The sequence below is a fragment of the Phyllostomus hastatus genome, unplaced genomic scaffold, assembly GCF_019186645.2.
Source record: "Phyllostomus hastatus isolate PE091 unplaced genomic scaffold, TTU_PhHast_1.1 phas_contig_29, whole genome shotgun sequence".
Classification (NCBI taxonomy): domain Eukaryota; kingdom Metazoa; phylum Chordata; class Mammalia; order Chiroptera; family Phyllostomidae; genus Phyllostomus; species Phyllostomus hastatus.
In genome coordinates, this window is record NW_025333835.1 from 26,670,980 (window position 1) to 26,691,763 (window position 20,784).

General features: G+C 42.0%; 1 protein-coding gene across 2 annotated transcripts in view; it reads left to right on the forward strand.

Moving 5' to 3' along the window:
• The window catches only part of LMO7 (LIM domain 7), a 218,459-nt gene that overhangs the window by 51,490 nt on the left and 146,185 nt on the right, over positions 1-20,784 (forward strand). For both annotated transcript variants that reach the window (XM_045838967.1, XM_045838969.1), the window contains one exon: positions 17,809-17,879. In XM_045838967.1, the coding sequence (XP_045694923.1) occupies positions 17,809-17,879 (71 nt within the window). The remainder of the gene's footprint in view (positions 1-17,808; positions 17,880-20,784) is intronic.

Genomic DNA, 20,784 nt, shown 5'->3' on the forward strand with positions numbered 1-20,784 from the left:
TAGGCCAATATCCATGCTGAACCTAGGTGCTAAAACCAGCAACAAAATATTAGCAAACTGGATTTAGCAATACGTTAAAAAGATTATACAGCATGATAAAGTGGGATTTATTCTAGGGGTGCAAAGTTGGTGTAGTATCTTCAAATGCATAAACATGGTACACTACAAATAAAATGAAGGATAAAAATCAGATGATCCTATCAATAGATGTAGAAAAATCATTTGATAAAATCCAGCACCCACTTATGTTAAAAACTCAGCAAAATGAGAATAGAGAGAACATACCTCAATGTAATAAAGGCCACATGTGAGAGACCCACAGCTAGCGCCATACTCAATGGGCAAAAACTAAAAGTGTTTTGCTTAAGGTCAGGAAGAAGACAGGGATGTTTGCTTTCACCACTCTTATTCAACACAGTGCTGGAAGTCCTAGCCACAGCAATCAGACAGGAAGAAAAAATAAAAGACATCCAAATTGTAAAGAAGGAAGTAAAACTGTCATTACTTGCAGGTGACATGATATTGTATATAGTGAACCCTACAGATTTCACCAAAAAACTGCTAGAACTGATAAGTGAATTCAATAAAGTAGCAAAATAAAAAGTAAATATCCAGAGTGAGTTGCATTTTTATACACTAATAATGAACTATCAGAAAGAAAAACTAAAAAATAATCCCATTTACAATTGCATAAAAAATACCTTGGGATAAAAAAAGGATGTAAAAGATCTGTACTCAGAAAATTATTGGTCACTGAAGAAAGAAATTGAAGAAGATACAAATAGAAGTATATAGCATAGGAAGCATAGGAAGAATTAACATCATTAAAATGTCTATGCTACCCAAAGTGATCTACAGATTCAGTGCAATGCCTATCAACATACCAATGGTGTACTTCACAGAACTAGAAAAAATATTCCAAAATTTTATATAAAAACATAAAAGACCCCAAATAATAACAGCAATCTTGAGAAAGAACAAAGTTGGAAGAATAATGCTACCTGATATCAAGCTATACTACAAGGCTATAGTAATCAAAACATAATGGCATTGGTATAAAAAGAGACATGTGGATAATGGAACAGAAAAGAGACCCTGGAAATAAACCTATCCCTTTATGGTCAATTAATATTTGACACAGGAGGCAAGTACATACAATGGCGTAAAAACAGTCTATTCAATAAATGGTGTTGAAATGTTGGACAGATATGTACAAAAAATGAAGCTAGACCACCTTCTTACAATATACACAAGAATCAAATCAAAATGGATTAAAGACTTAAATATTAAATTCAAAAACATAAGAATCCTAGAAGAAGACACAGATAGTAAAATCTTGGACATTTCCCTTAGCAAGTTTTTTTCCTGATATATTGCCTTGGGCAAAGGAAACAAAAGAAAAAATAAACAAATGGGAATACATCAAACTGAAAAGTTCTTGCACAGCAAAAGAAATAATCAATGAAATGAAAGACAACCTACAAAACAGGAGAGCATATTCTCCAATGATACACCTAAAAAGGGATTAACACCCATAATTTATAAGGAACTTACACAACTCAGTACTAAGAAAACAAACAATCCCATTAACAATGGGCAGAGGACCTGAATAAGCACTTCTCCCAAGAGGACATAAGAGGGCCAATAGACATGAAAAGATGCTCAACATCACTAATCATCAGAGAAATGCAAATTAAAACCACAATGAGATATCACCTCACACCTTTCAGAATGGCTTTCATCAATAAATCAATGAACAACAAGTGTTGGACAGGATGTGGAGAAAAGGGAACCCTTTTGTACTGTTGGTGGGAATGCAGACTGGTATAGCCACTGTGGAAAGCAGTATAGCGATACCTCAAAAAATTAAAAATGGAACTGCTTTATTACACAGTGTTTCCACATCTGGGAATATATCTAAAGAAACCCAAAACACTAATCCAAAAAATATATGCACCCCTGTGGTCATAGCAGTGTTATTTACAATGGCCAAGATTTGTAAGCAGCCCAGGTGCCCGTCAGTAGATGAGTGGATAAAAAGTGATAGTGCATTTACACAATGAAATACTACTCAGCTGTAAAAAAGAAGGAAATCTTATGTTTTGCGACAGCGAGTGTAGACCTGGAGAGTATTATGCTAAGTGAAATGCAGTAGTAGAAAAACAATTACCATATGATTTCACTTATATGTGGAATCTAATGAACAAAATAAACTAATAAAATAGAAACAGGTTCATATATACAGAGAACAGACTCACTTCTGTCAGGGGGACAGGGGGTGGGGACCTGGGTGAAAAAGGTGAAGGGATTAAGCACAAAAATGAAAAACAAAACCCCAACAACCAAACTCGTAGACACAGACAACAGTATGGTGATTACCAGAGGGAAAGGGGGTGGGGGGGGGATAGAGGAGTGTAACGGGGATAAATGGTGAGGGGAGGAGATTGACGTGGGCGGTGAACACACAATACAGTGTACAGATGATGTGTCAGAGAACTGTACCCCTGAAACCTATGTAATTTCATTAACCAATGTTATCCAAATAAATTCAATAAAAAATAAAAGTACTAAGAACCTACCTCAGTTAAAAAAGTAAGTTTTGTTGTTCTAGAAGCCGTATGACTTCTTATATTGAGATGCTGGGAAATGCATGTACGGTTCTCCCTAATCCAGGACCGGGGCTGTCATTTTGGGTCAGGTGTGTGGGCAGCTGTAGTATCAGGCCTTTTGTGGTAATTCAATTAGTACCGTGGCTGGAACATCAGCTTAGGATTCAAAAACTAACAGTATTCAGGACAGGAACTAATCAGAATTCTCATCAGTGAAAGCTCTTATTAAACAAACACATTTTGAAAAATGTCCAAATATATATGAGTAAGTTTTTTTTGTGTAGCCCTGACATTTGCTCTGTTATTAGTTGTTTCTGGAATACAGGCTTTCATTGTGTGGCCATTAAGGAATTCATCAAAATTTCATATCACCGGTGTGGGGCCCATTGTCTGTGGCTGCCATCTGGCTCGGCCTCAGGCTACGTGTAATTATTTCATGTGGCCCTCCCCAGTCCTCCTCCCCACCTCTGCTGGGTTCGCTATCCTTTTCCTCCAGCTTCTCTGTCTTCTGACTCTGTTCTCTGCTCCAGGATGTGGGATAACTGACATGATTCTCTGTGAGGGGAGGGAAATATTCACTAACGCTGGCTTTCGGGTTTTCCTTTTCCCTGAAGACATTAGTTAGGTCTGTCATATGCGGCCAGAGGCTCTCAGAGGGTCTTTCCACAGCTGAGGTACCATCTTTCTGATCTGGGACCCTTGTTTCTGAATCCTGGCTGGAGAGGCAGGGAGGCCAGCTTGCTTCCTCTGCTCCGTCTCCTTTCCACGGCTGTCACCTCTTGGCTCCCGCCCCTTCCAGCTTCCTCATCGGGTTCCACCGCATGCCACCTGCTGTTTTTTGCAGAAGGTGGAAATCTCTTTCCTCAGCTGTGTGCTTTGAGTCTCTGAATCTGAATTAAAACCATCTCTGAATACCTCAAGCCAGTTTCTCTTTTCTTTTAACCCCTTTTTGCCTTTAGTTGGAGTGCAATGAGATTTTTTTCTGTTACTCACGAATACTGGTGGTTGTGCGTGTCACACAAGAGAGGAGGGCAGGGGAACATGTGGGAAAGGTTCCTGACCTCAGTGAAGATTCAGTCGAGGCCAGAAGAGATGAGCAGGATGGTGTAACTCCTGAATTAGTGGCTCAGATAATCGGTGTCAGAAGACGTGGACAGAGGAGTTTTCGTTAGGTCTGTCATATGCGGGGGGCAGTGGTGTTTGGGGAACATGGTAGAGAGACGTAGTTTGAGTTAAGATAGAGGCATGAAGGTGTAGGAGGACATTGAGTTCTTGTGTTTAGATAGAATCAAGGATCTGCGTGTGAAAATCCAGAGCTGAAAGGCCTGAAGGTAGGGAGGAAGGCCTTACTCTGCAGGCCCAATGGACCTCTGCAAGATTTTGAGTAGTGTTTTGTTTTGTTTTGTTTTTTTAAGGAATGATAGACAGGCACTGAAATGCAGAGTAGATCAGGAGGAAATTAAGGCAGAGCAATTAGTAGGAGATGAGTGAAGCATAGCATCTGCTACAAGTCTAGAGCTGGGGTGGAGAGAATTATGTGGATTTAGAGGGACAAGGAAGGGTCACTGCCGGGTGTTGAGTGCGGGCAGCTGGGAGAGTGAGAGCATCATGACTTCAATAGAGAAGTGAGGTGTGGCGGTTCAGTCTTGGGTGAGAGGGCGAGGTGGTTTTGCGTGCTGGCTTTATGGTGAAGGGAGGGTGCTCCAGAGGGACTGCCCGGGCCAGCAGCTGAAAAGGTGGGACCTGAGGCTGGAGGGATGCCTTCGGGGGGAAGGACCGTGGTTGTGAATTTAGAACTACCTGCCCGGAGTTTGTACTTAAATGGACAAAGTTGAAAAGGTGGAGAAGGAGCCCCAGGTCGGTGATCTGAGGGAGAGTTTGACGAAGGGAGTGGTGCGCAGGTCAAGCATCACAGTTTCGAGGAGGGTGAAGTAATCACCTCAGGGAAGCCTGCCAGGTTCACCCAAGTTCTCCCGACACCCACACAGCCTGCCCTGCCCAGTCGCTCTGCTGGGATATGCTTCTTGGTTTTGCGTGAACATTCAGGCAGAGATTTTTAGTGTGTTGTGATTGGCCGTGTGCCCATAATTATCTCTCTCTGCACCGTAGTTCTCGGGCTGGAGGGCAGAATCCACGTATAACCTACACTCTGAGCCTCACAGAACCCAGACTCACGAGTTCCCTGGTGCTCGCCCAGCTGGGTGAGAGAGAAATCATCCCGACCGTGAGAGGAGTCTTATAAATCTCACCCAGTCAAGGTGAATTGCATGTTTGGCCTCTGACCATTTCCTGTACCAGGAGCTGACTTTCTCCAGAAATGCAGATTATTTCAGTTTGGAGCAATTTATTGTATTATGGTAGAAAGTCGTGCCATGTAGTGAGTCCCAAATCTACGATAAAAAAGATTGTATATTTTATTGCACATATCTTTTCACAGAAAGTCTCGGGACCTATTCGTGTGGTCTAGTTAGGAAAACCAGTGTTCTAGGAGCGCATTAGAAGCTCCTGCAGCATTAATGAGGTGGCAGACGGCTGGTGTTCCTTTTAACATTCAGCTTTATTGGGGTGGAGGTGACAAATACAATTGTAAGATATTTCTGTTTTTCCATCTCACCAAATGTGGCATGCTATTGTGTTTTTAAGCTGTTTTGCTTTTTTTTTTTTTGCTGTTCCTGGTTGTAGCCATTAAAAATAGAAGACAGCTGCCCTTGGGCTATAGTTGGTGCAGTGCATGCAATAGCAGGAACTGACAGCAGGTGGCAGCAGCATGGGGGCTGATTTCTGCTTGGTTTCCTTAGCCTTCCAATAAAGAACCAAAGCATTTGGCCCTGTGAGGAGATGGGTAATGATTTCGTCCGAATTCTTCTTCTTTTAATGAAGTCAAGATTCCTAAGAGCCCTAGGTACCTAACACGAGAACAGTGTTTATCTGACACTGTTCTTGGCAAGACTACTCAGTGAGGGTGCTCCTGGACAATGGTGCCAGCCCAGGGTTTCGAGTCGGGATCTCTTAGAGGCAGGCCTGGGACCTTGACTGCTCCCAGACACTGCAGGTGATTTTTCCACGCACTGAATTCTGAGTCTACTAGTGACAGTCCTTCCCAAGGGCAGGAGTCGTGCTAGGCCTTGAGAGTACAAGGAAGAAACGCCCATACTTGCAAGCCAATGTGCCTGCCAGGGCCAGTCCGGTGGGTGGGATAGGCCTGTCGCTGCGTGGATAGGCTCTTCCCTCCCGAGCAGCCGGTCTTGGACTCCAGGGCAGCGGCCGTGGCTCTGAGGTGATGCACGCCCAGTGTTGCCAGAGCATTTCTTTTCTAAAAGGAGAAGCTAGCGCTCCAGATCTTCGTTTTACACGAAGTATTTCCCAACTTCAGCATGCTGTGTTGACCAAACGAAGCACGCCCACAGGTTGGAGTCAGCCTGAGAACTGTGAAATCGCCTTTAGGAAGTTCGGCCAGTGGGGGGTGGGGCAGGAATGAGAACACACACAGGCCACGCTGCGATGTGAACACCGTGGGTGGACCCAAGTGCAAGGCGCGGTGTGGGCGGAGGGAGCCATCAGCACTGCTTGAGCCAGGTCAGGCGGACTTTCTGAAGGTGACTTCTCAAGGTCACCAGTACTTACCTGGGGAACAAGAACTCATTCATTCAGTGGGCGGAGTCCTCCCTCTGTTATCCTGAGAAGATGCAAACGTATGTTTTTACATCTCAGAATGCCAGGATAGTGTTAAAAAAATTGCTCTCTGTGCTTCAACTTTTATTTGAAACAAACAATTTCAGTAAAGAGAAGTAAAATTATTCAGCCAAGGATCTTTCAAACGAATCATTAGATATGTTGTGGAGCTATCAGCTTATCTACTTTTGAGATAAATAAACTAGAAGCTTTGCTGAAATCTATTTAGGCACGAGAAAGAATTTAGGAGAAACTTTGTTACTGTAAGTTGCTTTAGCAAAACCAATTTCTTAACCTTTCTGTTCTTGGGACTGTAATTCATTTAGAGCAGGAGTTAATGGGCAGATGCCATATGCCCATAATCTTGTGGCCTACTTTGTTACACCATAAGTGTTTTCTGCTTTGAAAACATTTAAGTAAAGTGAATTTTGAAAAAAGGCCATAAATGTACTTCAGAAAACTTAGTGTTGATTATTTAGATATGATGCAAAGGTAACACATTTAAAACCAAAGTAGATCCAAATATATAAAAGGAAATATTATAATTTAATATTAAAACATTCCTGTGTGTGAGGAAGAAGGGCTGGAAATTTCACTTCTCCAATTTAGGTCTATCCCTATAAAATGATAGATAACTTTTTAAGGGAGGTACATCGAGTACAGAAATTACTTTAATGGCTCAACTCATGTTCAACTTCTTCCATGTATGGGGTATGAGATGCTATTTTCAGGCCTTTTGCAGAGCTATCTTTTAAAAAGCCATTTGCATTGAATTTGAATAAAGTGCACGAGTTTCTAAGTACACCATCCACTGAGTTTTTTTAGAACATATTTATTGAGATACAGTTCACATACCACCCAGTTCACTCTTTCACAGCGTGCAGCACGCTGGCTCTCGGTGCACTCCCAGCCTTGTGCAACCGTCACCGCGTTCTAACTTCACAGCATTTTTATCACCTCAGAAGACTCTCTACGCCACTCAGCGGTCACTCCCCATTCTTCCCTTTCTCTAACCCCTGGAAACCACAAATCTACTTTCTGTTTCTAGGGACTTGTCTGTTCTGGACATTTCACGTAAATGGAATTACATTGTACAATATGTGGTCTTTTACTTCTGGCTTCTTTCACTTAACCTCATGTTTTCAAGTTTCATCCATGTTGTAACATGTATCATTACTTCATTCCATTTTATGGCTGAATGCTATTCCGTTGTATGGTTATACCATACTTCTAGTTATTCATCAGTGAATGAACATTTGGGCTATTTATTATTTTTTTTTGGCTAATGTGAATAATACTGCTAGGGACGTGCATGTACAAATTTTTGTGAGGGCATGTGTTTTTATTTCTTTTGGGTACATACCTCGGATTAGAATTGTAACTCTCTTCATGACCTCGCTTCATGGTTGGGTGGAAGGAAGGTCGATGAGTGGGCTCCAGAAGGACGGCACTGTTAGTCTGCAGTGGGAACCCATCAGGAATCATTTAGGGATCCCCTTTGTCACAGGTCACCCCAACTCCATTCCTGACTACCGATCTGACACTGGAAAGTGTGGGACCACTGAGGTACCGGGGGTGTGGCTATCAATTTGAAGTTCATGTAAAATAAACAGAGACTCTCACCTATGACACAGACGTGCCGCTTCCCGAAATGGATGTTTCCCACAGCGGTGACTCTCACAATAATCCACAGAGAGATAAGCAGGTAATTGTTGAGACTTGCTAATATGTGTGAGACATTTCTGCTAAAAACAATGACGTCTCTTGACTCTTGAGAACCCATGATTATGTTGAGCATTTGAACTATACTTAAAATAGCCCAATAATGGAGGTTCACATCTACCTGTGCCGTGTGTGCTAGTTATTGAAGATCTAGAAAGAAACAATAGTTTATGCCCAGGCAAGGCCTCTGCCAGACTGTTTCCCCTTGGAATATTTTTCCCTGTTGTCTGCAACAGCATAAATTAGAGCAGGAACCTGGGTTTATGGACAAAATGTGCTTTATATTTCACCCTCCAGAAGCAGTTTTTGTGATTGTTAACCAAACAAAGTATAGCTTAAAACTTGAGCACATTTTTGTGTGTGATGTTTTCAGGGAACTTTACTAGCTGCGAATAGGGCTCCGGTTTGGGTTCGTATCCTGATGAAACCTGCATTTTGACCCTGGAGCATTATCTTCCTTTCTTCCCTTGTTGTGTTTCCTTTTTTCCCGTTGTTTCATTTCTGCATTATTAATAATTGTGGTTTAGCAAAAAATTATTTGGGACTGTAAGCTAAAAGTTGGTAGTGGTACAGGGAAGTGGCTACTTCTCCTGGACCAGAAGTTAGGTTCAAAACCTGTTTTTTTTTTTGCACACCCCTCTCCCACAAATCTGAGTGCAGCTGACATTTGAGCTAATGATGAGTGAGTGAGAATTTTGAATGCTTATAAAAACAGTGGGCTTTTAATTATCCAGATACACAACTGGGAGCTTTGCTTTTTGCTGGTTTTGTTTTTCCTTCCCGACTGTGAGACTTGTGGGCCTTTTCCAAGAGAAGATGAAGTGGGAGAAGTAACTCACCCCAGACACAGGGACAAAGGGCTCAAGGGGGCTGTGGTGCAGGAGGCGCGTTTAGATTTTTGACCACTTACGAGACTTTTTGGATTCCATTTGGAATTCAGCGATCTGTGCAATTCTGATTACCACTGTCTTGGAAGACTGTGAGTTGGCTTTGGGTTTGCGATCAAGTGATATTAGTATTGGCAAAGGTAGTCCTGGTATACTCTGGGATATTGTGTAGTACCGTGCCAGATTTTAAGAGAGGCCAGTGACTTGAGAATTATGCCACTTAAAGCAATGTTATTTGCTGAATATACAGTACCAGTCAACAAAGGACATGCTGTTATTCCGAGGGTTAACCACATTTTTTAGAGATGCCTGGGCTTAAAATGCCATTTTGACCACACATTTCAAAACAGGGTTAGAGTTTTAAAGAGGAATTTCCAAGCATTGCTACATCTTACTTTTCGTATCGCTAGTGCCAAACCCCGTGCCAGGTATGTGCATAACCATTTTTTATTACATGATTTTGGAATGAGTGAATAAATGAATACTTTCTTAGTATTCTCTGTAAAATTAAGATAGATTATTTGAATGGAAAGTTATGTTTTAATATGTCCTTTAGTCTGGAAAAACTTTCACGTAGCTAGTCAATAGTAGTGACAAGCGCTTCCCTTTGAAGTTCCATCCAAGAACACCCACTTTTGGAAAGGTGCATAACTAGGGTGCCAAAGTGTCCACGGCTCTCACGTGTTTTTGTTGTCGGGCCCCGGAGCAAACGAGGATGAACCCCCTCCGTGCAGCAGGAGACCACTTTAGCGAAGTGCTCTCAGGAGCGGAGGGATGTTCCTCCGTCAGAGCACAACCAGTCCTTCCTCCCCTCACACACCTGAAATTTAACCATCGGTTTTGTCTTTTTCCCCCTTGGTTAAATCCTTGTAGTGCATGTATCTTAGGAAGATTACTTAGCTTCATAAGTGATCAGTATGTGGATGCCATCTTTTAGCTAATTAGAAGTTGGGTAAGACTTCCCACCTTCAACAGTATGCAGCGTGGGCTGGGAAGGCCAGGAGTGCAGGGAGCTGGTGGCTAATGTGCCTGTGAAGTTCGCTCAGTGCTTTCACAGACACTTTCACTGGGTTCTCGGTACTGGTTACATGGGGGGCTGCTTATGCACCCGGGTCTGAGCTCCAACAGCTGGACTGCAACCCAGTTTCCCCACATGTGCGTGGGTGAGAGCGCCCACCACACAGGGTTGCTGTGAAGATGGAAGAAGCTTGTGCACGAGCCAGGAGTGGGCGTTGGTCGTCATTGCCTGAGTCCCTGGGTCACAGCCTCGGAAACTCGGAAACTGAGGCCTGGAGGGGTGAGGAGACGTGGTGCCTGTCACACAAGGAAGGAGTCCGAAGCTTTCGTTTTGGCTTCTCTGACTCCAAGTTCCTTTTTTTTAATTTTTAATCTTTAGCCCATTCTTCTGGGAAGAATTGGCTTCTCTGACATGCTTAGTAACTTTTTCAGTTATTTTACTCTAGGAAAGGAAAGCGCTAGGAGGTAGACATTTGTTCTATTTAAATTGTGTTTGCCTTTCATCTAGCGGTTTAGCCTGTGTGGTCAAGGAGACCTGTCAGAGCCACTGCGTCACAAACAGTGACATAGATATCTTGTGGGCACGGGTCCTGTTTTGTGAGCCACGGGGATCACAGAATGGTTGCTTCAAAATTGAAGTGTAGTGGAAGGAAGGAGACAGGGGTGTTTTTAACTCATGGACAGTTTTAGAGACTGAGGGAAAAGCAAGGCAGGGCCCCGATGGGTACTGCCTGGGGCTTCCTGCTGTAGAAACAATGCCTCTTTCATTCAACGGGAACACTCAGTTATCTCCTTGGATGGAAAATCAAGGCAGACCCACCTGTTGTGAATCCTTTCATGGCAAGGTACCTCTGCTGCATAGTGGCTTCTGATGGTGCATGTTCTGTTTTTTGCTTGTTTGTTTTGCATTACTTATGTCAAAGTGATTGGCGCGACGATGATGCTATGTGTGTATCTTAAATAATCTTGATCTAGTAGCCGATCAATCAGTGAATAAGGATCTTCATTTGGAATCAACTGTGAGCCCAGTGGAAGCTCATCGCCTAGGCTTTGTCAGCAAACGTCTCTTTGAAAACTAGCTCAAACAGCACCTGGTTTGGCACTGTGATTCGCACAAAACCACGGTAGGGAGTGCCTTTGGGGTTCCAGGTGTCTTTAACATGGCTGCTTCACAGGAACTGAACAATTTAAACAGGACGAGCGCCCGCTGACTTGCATTGTGGGCGGTTTGCTGATAACCTGTCTGGTATGAAGTGGTCTTTGAGACGTTCCCAGAATGTTTGGGATTTAAATCATGTGGATTACGCGGTCAGAACTGGAACTGAGAGATGCGGCTTTAGAGAAACTTGCTGCTTATGTTGGTGGGAAATCTCATCCAGTGAGAGGATTAAAATAAAACCATAAACAAAAGAGCAAAGCATGTGAAGATAAGTCCCATTTGTTTATTAAATTAATACATCTCATAGGAAAAGAAACGGCTCTTTTGAAACTTGCGGACTTGGCATTTATTGCCTATATATTTAGCTGACAGATATTTTCTCCCACAAACTATGCCTTTTGAAAGCCTCGTATCCAGGGCTTCTCTGGAGGCTACAGGTGGTAGGACGGGTTGGACAGCCACGTTTGTGCATGTTTTCGGCACGCTGCCCCGCCCTGAATATGCCTGGGAGAGTAATTATCACTTCACAGGGAGAGCTGTGGCCCTGTGGCCTCAGCTTTTCTGCCAACAGGATGATGCCGTGGCACCCAAGGACACAGGGCTGCAAGAAGCACTAGCCTCAACTATATAGCCTGTAGTCTTTCTTTTCTTTTTTTTTTTAGAGGGGTCACATATTTTCACCTGTCATTTGTGCACTGTGAAGTTGGGAGAGCAAATATTTCTGTCCCTTTAAAATTAGGGGATGGAGCAGCGGCTTACCAGAAGTGCACAGAGTGGGATGGGTCCAGGATCAAATCACAGGTCTTCTCGTCTGATAACCTCTCAGGTTATGTCAGGTGGTAATCGTTTTATTTAACTGTATTAAAAAATACAGAAAGGGCCCTGGCTGGTGTGGCTCAGTGATTTGAGTGCCGGCCTGTGAATCAAAGGGTCACTGGTTCGATTCCTAGTCAGGACACATGCCTGGGTTGTGGGCCAGATCCCCAGTAGCGGGTGCATGAGAAGCAACCACACATTGATGTTTCTCTCCCTATCTCTCTCCCTTCCCCTCTCTAAAAAATAAAATAAACAAAATCTAAAAAAAAGATGGAAAGGGTCAAGGAAGAGGAACAACTCCCAAGTGTTTATAGAAGGCAAGGTGTGGCTTTGACTACATAGTGATTCCTCCTGTCAGTGTTGACTTTTGCTAACTCAGGTGGGCGACACGTGATCTCGCGTTCCTGTGACTCACAGCCTCATTGCTTCACAACGCAAATAACTCTCTAATGATTAAGGTTTAGAATGACTGAAAAATGCAGTGAGTGGTTCTTAGATTAGAATTGGTAGGCAAACACTTATTCTTTCAAAATTGTGGCATTTCATTCAGCACACTGAATTCTTTAAAGTCAGGATAGGTTCATCTTTTAAAGCATGATTTAGATTTTTTTTGAACAAACTGTCTTCCCTTTGTTTTGAGGTCCTTTATAGGTCTTTATAATTTTTATAGTTTCTAGGAAATAGAAGGTCGTCTAGTGAACTTTGGTGTAATCTGGGAACTCAGTTTCTTCTTTTAAGTAAAAGATGTTACATCTGGCAACACAGATTTTGTGAAGATGAAACTTTTATCTTCGTTCTACAGATGGAGAGTGACAGCTAGTTATACCAGCTAACATTTGCCAGTGCTCCTTCCGCGTCTGGCAAGTGCTGACTGCTTCGTGTGCACTGCCTCATTCAATTCCCAGAGTAACTCAGTGCGATAGGTGCCTGGCATGCCGTCGCACAGACGGAAGAATTAAGAGGTTGAGCATCTTGTTCAGACTTACAGGTCGGAAGTGGCACAGCCCAGATCCACAGGCTCTACACCCCGGGCCTGTCCTCACCCAGTAATTGTTCGTGCCATGCAGTCTGTTTCTTGTGGAATGTGGCCCAGGCAGCCGCTACAGACTGACAAGCCCTGCTATAAATTCAGGCTTTCTTTTTTGGTTTAAAACTTATGGAAAACCATTTTTGCCTTAGTGCCTTAGGAGGGGTCTTAGGTGAGTTGACATCTGTGTGGCTCTATAAATTGCTAATTGAGAATTTCGTTTTACCATCAGTTGTTTTGACTTACTGAGGTTGAGGTAGCTAGTACATACAGTATGAGCATTTTTTAATGTTCATGAAAACGTCCAGAGAAACTCTTAAAACTTTTTAAGAGAATTTTTCGTTTTCCTGAAGTTGAGCGGGCCATACCCTGCCTCTCCCTCCCCTTCACAGGCACACGTGGTCACTGTGCACGAAGACACACGTCTCTTTGTAAAAATGGAGAGAACTCAATGGAGCGTTTTTATTTACCGAGTTACCGTTTTATACCCTCAACAGTGAGGGGTTATTTTTGAAGGCATATTGCATGGTAAAATACACTAATTTAGGTTTAAAAAAGAAAACCTAAATACAGATTAAAGACGGTTTATTTACTTACTTACTTACTTTAGTTTTTACATAGTTGATGCAGTTGAGACCACCTTACTGCGTACTTGTAAAGTGCTTTAGGATTTTCCTGTCGCACGTGAATGGTTCCGTAACTTTCTAGAAAGTTCAACTTTCTGAGCCTCCATCTTCTTACTGGTGACAGGAGAATAATAAAGATTATTAAATTTAAGGATTGTGTGGATTTTTATAGATATTGAGAAAAATCACCTAGCATAAAAAATGGTACCTCCCTATTCCTTTATTCTTTAGATGTAGGAGATAACAGGAAATTGACCTAAATCTGGGCGATTCTAATCTCTTTTGAATGTTGTTTTTTAAAAAATATTAATTTGTATATCCATGACACAAGAAACACCTGTGGTTGTTACAGAAAAGAATAGTAAAAATATAAACATTAAAATTAGCTATAATTCTATCACTTAGAAATTATTACTATATTTCATATTTATATAATACATATTTATAGAGTTATAGTAATTGAAGTCATACTCATGTGTTATTTCATAAATTGCTTTTTAATTAATATATTAAGGATTCTTTACAAGCAAACCTTTCATGACATGAGTTTAAATTCATGTAGTTTTCTGTTTTATGGTTATATCATAACATAATCAACTTCTTATTGCTGGACATTCGGAAGGTTTGTAATTGTTGCTGTTATACATAATGCTGAGAAGCAGTTCCTCCACTTATGGCTTTGTGTCCTTGTCTTGTTTTCTTAGTGTAAATTCCTAGGTCTGCACATAGTGTGTCTGAAAGGACTCATTTTAATCCTGCAGATACGTGTCACAAATTGCCTTCTGGGATTGTTTTATCATTTTATTTTATTTTTTAAACAAAATTTCTTTCTTTTTAAGATTTTTATTTATTTATTTATTGTTAGAAAGAGGGAGAAAAGGAGGGAGAAAGAGAGGGAGAGAAACATCAATGTGTGGTTGCCTCTCACACGCCACCAATTGGGGACCTGGCCTGCAACCCAGCCATGTGCCCTGACTGGGAATCAAACCAGCGACTCTTTGGTTTACAAAGAGTAACTTTGTACAAAGCACTCAATCCACTGAGCTACACCAGCCAGGGCTGTTTTATCATTTCATACAACCTTCAGTGCTGTACAGAGCATGCCAGATCCCCATGTTCTCAAAATACAGCCTATTATTTAAAACTCTTTGTTTACTTTTTATAGTCTTCTTTGTAAACAGATAAATAGGGCCTGGTGTTATATCATAATTATTTAGATTTAGGTAAGTATATGTGTATAAGAGTAGATTAACAGTTTGATATCTGGAGGAGGGTAGCCTGAAATCTACTGTGACTTTGTCTTTCTATAGTTTTTTGGGGAGAAATGAAACTTTCTGGGTAGTTGGGTTTTCTGAATAGCTCTGTATATCCCATTATTTCTATTTTATTAGTTAATGTAATATAACTCAATTTTTCCCATATGGTGCAGAGGTATTCCTTTGAGGGCTAATTATCAGAGTGTGTTGTCAGAGTGTTAACTTGAAGTCAGTGAATGGATGAGGTTAAGCACATGCTGCTATTAACGACCCTTGGGTATTCCACTGCACAGCCTCTTGGCCATTACAAGCTCTTAAGTAGGTGCTTGTGGGGGGGATCTGCCTGCAGGGCCTCCCCAGCCTCCACAGATGAGAATATGTCTACCAAGACATGATCTTCTTGGGGAGGAAAGGTGGCCAATCTCTCAAAGGAGAAGGACCGGGAGCTGGTTCCTCAATGGGCTTTTATTGGGTTCATTTGCACAAGAATACAGATAAAGCTCATTAATCATTGCCAGGCAGTAAGAACCAAACAATAGATAACAAAGAACTCTGAGGGCCTATTTTGAGTCAGGGTCAGATAGCTAAAGAGCTGTAAAACTTTGAGGAACAAACTTACTTCTTGCTTGGACCCTTATCATTTAATTGAGAGCATTCTAAACAAAGCAGGTTTCACAGGATTTTACAGATTCTTTTTCAGGCCTGATTGCCTGGGGAACCTGCCCTTTCCAGCACAGGGCTGCACCACCTTGTCATTGTTTCAGGCTTAGGTGGAGCAAGGGAAGTAAGGCAGCCAAGAGATTAGGAGACTTCTCACAGACAATGAGGACTCAGACTTTGTCAAAGCCGAGGGGCGAGGGTCCGTCACCCCCTTTTGCTGTAGCCCCCAAAGTCCTTCCTTGGGGGCCTCCCATGTGATCGTGCCTGTCTTAAGTTGTTCCCCCCTTGGGGAATCTTATCTGTCATTGGCTGACTGACCAAGCATGGGGGGCCAGTTATGGATGAAGTAAAAGGAGCAGAAGCGGCTCTCCTACCAGGGAGATAAGCTTTTGTCTCCTTGGTGGCTTACAGTCCAAGGTCACTCCCTCAGCCTTAGCCTTGGTGGGGGTTACAGCTTCTGAAACCAGGCAGGGTGGTTCCCAACAGGTGCTGTTTCTGCCTCAGATGAGTAGACTGGAGTTCAGAAAGGTTATTTAACTTGCTTAAGATCACAGAGGTGTTAGGTAATTAAAGTGGGATTCGAATGTAGTTTTGTCTGAGTTGGGCCTTATCTCTTTTTACTGCATCACTTGGTACAAATCTGCCCTCTTGACTGGCCGGTCCAGGAATGTTGGCTGGTCCTCATTGGTGCTCTCTGCGTGTTTGCAGGGCATGGTCTGATTTTCTTCTAAACCACTCTTACTGATCTGCATTGATTTGGGGACATAATTGCTAGATTGTTTCACTGGAGGACAGTTAAGTGTTGGCTTTGAGTGGCTTGCTTGTGTTTAGAGAAGATAGGCTTCAATACGTGCTTTGATGTTCCTGGGACTGTTTATGCTCTTTGGCTTGGACAGCAGTTCCCAGGTGAATGAGATAGTACTGAGTTTCTCTGGTTGGGATCAGTGCTCATCCTGAGTTTGCACTGGAACTGTTTGGGGGAAAGGGAAGACTTTGTGCTGCACAGGTTACTGGGACCGTCTGTGGGCCACTCAAGGTCACCTCCTCCACAAAGGTGCCATTCTGTTCGGCTTTACTGTGCTTTCAAACTTCGTGTCTTACTTATGTGGCTGTGAACTTCTTGAGGGAAGAATTGTCTTTTTTTTTAAGATCTCCACCCAGTATCTTGGTTAAGCGCCTGTAACAGAGACTCTGCGGATGCTGAATTCATGCAGCAGTGTCTCCCTTCTGCAGGCTGGTGCTATGCGCAGAAGAGGACCTTCTATTACACTTGACCTTGCCTTCTGCATCACCCCCTGGCCTCGGCTCCTGTCCATATTTATAGAGCCAGCTTATGAGAAAGTGACTTTAATTCTACAATTACATGGTTTTGTCAGTTAACAGACAGTGGGTCTAGCTACAGCTTTGTTGGACATTGTGGGAAAGATGCAGAGACACACTCTCCTGTAGGGTTCCAGGTGGATGGTAAAGGTAGTGGTGGCAAGGACAGGGCACTTACTGGGCGGGCACTGCAGCTCACCTAGGATTTAAGATGGGTTGTTTTCAAGATTGTATTTTCTTGTGAAGTGGCAGGTGGAACAAGGACTCCTGCCCACACCCTTAGCTGGGGACCCCACCCCAAGAGTTGTTCTTGGGGGCAGGTTTTTCTCCATTGTTTTCTCTGCTGCTATTTCCTCTACGGAACCCCCTTCCTTCCCGTCTACTCTACCCTCAAGAGAAAGAATCTCATGGAGATTTTTCCAGTTCATATGTAATAGCCTTAAGTAGGGAATTGTCTGCTTAAAGTTTTTACCATCTGCCTTCTCTGTCTTTTGCCTGTCTGTAACAGTCTGCTCTCTGGGATGTTTCTGTAAATAGCTCTCGACACAAATCAGGGCCATTTCATGAACATGTTTAAGGAGAGTTGTGTCCTCTGCTATTTAGCTTTGTAGTGAAACTTAAGGTAGGGATTAAAATTAATGTAGTGAAACTTTAAGGATGGGATTAAAATTAATTCTGTGCATATATAGTTGGTATTTCAAGTTTATGTTTTAATTTGACTTTACTCTTAGTAGAACAGCTCACCCACAGGAGTTTTACAGAAAGTGTGTCAAAATTTATCTTCGAACTTTCATTATCCATAAAATGGTTACATTATAGAAAATGCTCATTGTGGTTTTTTTCTGTTTATATTTTTTCATACGACAGTGGTTAACCTCTTTCTCTGTAATAGACCACATGCAATTTTTCATATGGAACAACTTTTGATATATGCACATTTTTAAATTATAACATCAGATGCATATTAATCTGATACTGAATTTGACTTGTATATTATCCCTGATTTAAAAAAATTAATATCCAAATTTCTCTTTCAGGAAGTAACTGAGAAGAATTTTGAAACAAAGGATTTTCGAGCCTCTCTGGAGAATGGTGTTCTGCTGTGTGAGTAAGTATTTAAAGCATTTGAAAAATAATTTGAAAACAAAAGAGAGAGAGAGAGAGAGAGTGTGTGTGTGTTATGAAGTATCTTTACTCCCCTCTCCTTGGCTGCCATGGCCATAGATATGTTTTCTCAGTAATAAAGTGAGATTTGATCCGTACAAATCCACACCCCAAAGTATCAAGACAGTAGGAAGGGGTTATCGGTCTTAGTATCTAAACATAGTATTGGGGGAATTATGTGTTATTTCAAATTAATAAACAAGGAAGATTCTGTTATTGCTTGATGGACCAGTAGGGGTGGGAGGTTGAAGAGAAAACCTTATTACATCACAGCAGCTATCACTTACTTTGATTATTCCAATGTATAGAATTACCAGGATTAGAAGTTCATTGAAAACTTTTTTCCTTCATCAATAAATAGTGGTGATTGTAGAACAAATGTGGGCAGTAGCGGATTTTCCCTTTAAGCTGTAAGTGGAGTCACTACGTTATCAGTTTGAGTCATGGGCCATTCTTTTAATTACTATATTATTGAGAATCACATCCCAGGCTTTGGGTATCTTTAAGTAAAATGGTCTCATGCTATGATTGATAGTATGAGGACTACATTGCATGTTTAGTGTAATGGTTTGTTTCTCAATGGACGTGTAGAACAGTTAGCCAGGTACGTGACCTTTTGTGGTGAGGGGCCGGCAGGATGTAAGGATGGAGGGGTGAGGGTATAGGCTGCAGAAGTAGCCGATAAATTATAAGAATGTACTTGAGTACGCACTCACATTTTTGAAAGCACTGAAGTATCCCAGTCTCGATCCTTACCACATAGGTATTGCATTCGTGGAATCTGACCACAAGTAAGCGCTGGGAGTGCATGTGCTTGTACTTAGATGATCTTGATTATCCTCCTAAGGGGCAGTCGTTTGCAGCAAAGATAGAGTCAAAGGCCTGGGTTTGATTCCTTGCTCCATTACTTTTTGGCGTTTGAGCAAGTGAGTTAACATGGGAGCCTTATTTTCTCGCCTGTGAAGTGGAGTTCAGGGTATCTGACCTGCCTCCTTCACAGGGTTGCAAAGTTCCATGAAACATGTGCAACTTAATAGGTTTGTATAAGCTGTCAAACTTTGTAGAAATATAGGTTGTTGCTAGGAAGATGGCCATGTAGATAGATAATAATCTGTCTTACCGGCTCTGTCGATAGGCATTTAAATTTCTTTGTTTTAGAGAAATATGATTAAGTTGAGCCATATCAACTGTCCACCGACTCAACCATTTGTGACCTACAGAATGTCACTTTGATGTGGCTCCAGTTAGTATGTCACAAGGCAGGCACATGAAGAGGGGCCACAGGTAAAGTTTAAGGGATGTATCTTAACCTGTTCTGATGTCACCTTCAGAACTGTTGTTGCCAAATAGTGTTTAAACTAACTTTAGCAGGTGATTTGAAAACTGTATGATTTAAATGTGTTCTCTTGTGGTCAGAAGCCGGAGGGACAGAAATGACAATCAGAAACATGCATGTGATCTGAAAACTGCCTTTGCTATCAGTGTGGACCAGTGATTTTCAGCCTTTTTCATCTCATGGAACACCAAAAAATATAGTTTTTGCTTATTTGACCAAAAAAAATATAATTCTGACTCATCCACACTGGATGTCTACTGTTGTATTATCTATTGTTGTGTTGACTGAATAGTCAGGTATTATCGACTATTTTAAACACTCTTGCAGCATATGCATGTGTGTCTTACAGTATAGCAGTGGCTGCAGCACGCCGGTCGGAAATCACTGGTATAGACGGTTTCACTTAGTGGTTGACAGTCAAATAACCTTGATGTCAGTGGTCAGCCCCACAGGGCTGGAGAGGGGCAGGTGGGTTTGTGTAGGAAGTGTGCCTGTGGGGCGTGGGGCTGTTTTCAGACGTATGGGAGCATTTAACCCACATGGGGGATCTTGTCACGGAAGTCTCTTTGTGGTTATGTACTACCAGTGATGAACTGTTACTCACAACGTGTTTTAGGGAATCCCCCCTTTGGGAGCATTGCTTCCATATCCAGGCCATTAAACACATTTGATAGTGACACTTTGTTTCGATTTAAAACACAGTTTATGTGCCAGCCTGGGGTCTGAGTGACTCGAAGTGATTTCTGAAAACTATATCCAGCCTGTTATCAGTAACAATATTCAGAGTTGATGAAAAACTGTTTTGACCACAAGCAGTACTGTTAAATAATTATATAAGTTGTACCTTAATGGTGATAGCAAATATTCAGATGAATATTTAGAGATACAATGATTTTTTTAAATGTTGCTTTCATTCACAACTTCCAAAGGTCATTCTTAGCTTGTTTCCTAATGAAATAACACCAGTGTGGGGTGTGGTGCATTACCATAGCAGTCTAACCGAACCGTTTAGTACCCGGTGTTCCTAAACGACTGTGTCCCGAAAGTAGTGTAAGTAAGCGCCAAGCTGCGGCGATCAGCAGCTGCGGGTTCTGAGGGACAGCAAAGTACCGCATGATGTTTGTATTAAAATAATCTTTCTCTGCATTGTGACTCACATTTATAGCCATTGGTTAATGAAGGCATATTAATCTGAAAGGTGTAGTGGTGGGAAAGAAGTCCAGGCAACCATATTCTGTGCGGAACTGTGACTGAAGAAAGCTTTCCTGGCTGGTCTGTGGGCAGGCCTCTTTGTTGGGTGTTGGGCCACACCCCCCTGAGTTGTAATGCCTGTGAGGAAGGCAAAGTCAGTTGTTTGGAAGCCTGGTAGTAAAGCCCAGAGTTTTAAATTAATGGTAGATACTGTCAACTGTATGTTTTTGAGGTTATTTTATCCATAAGAGATCTTGAGTTTTAGCTGAAATATGATTAGATATTTTTAAAATATGGATTCATTGACTTATAGGCCAAGGCT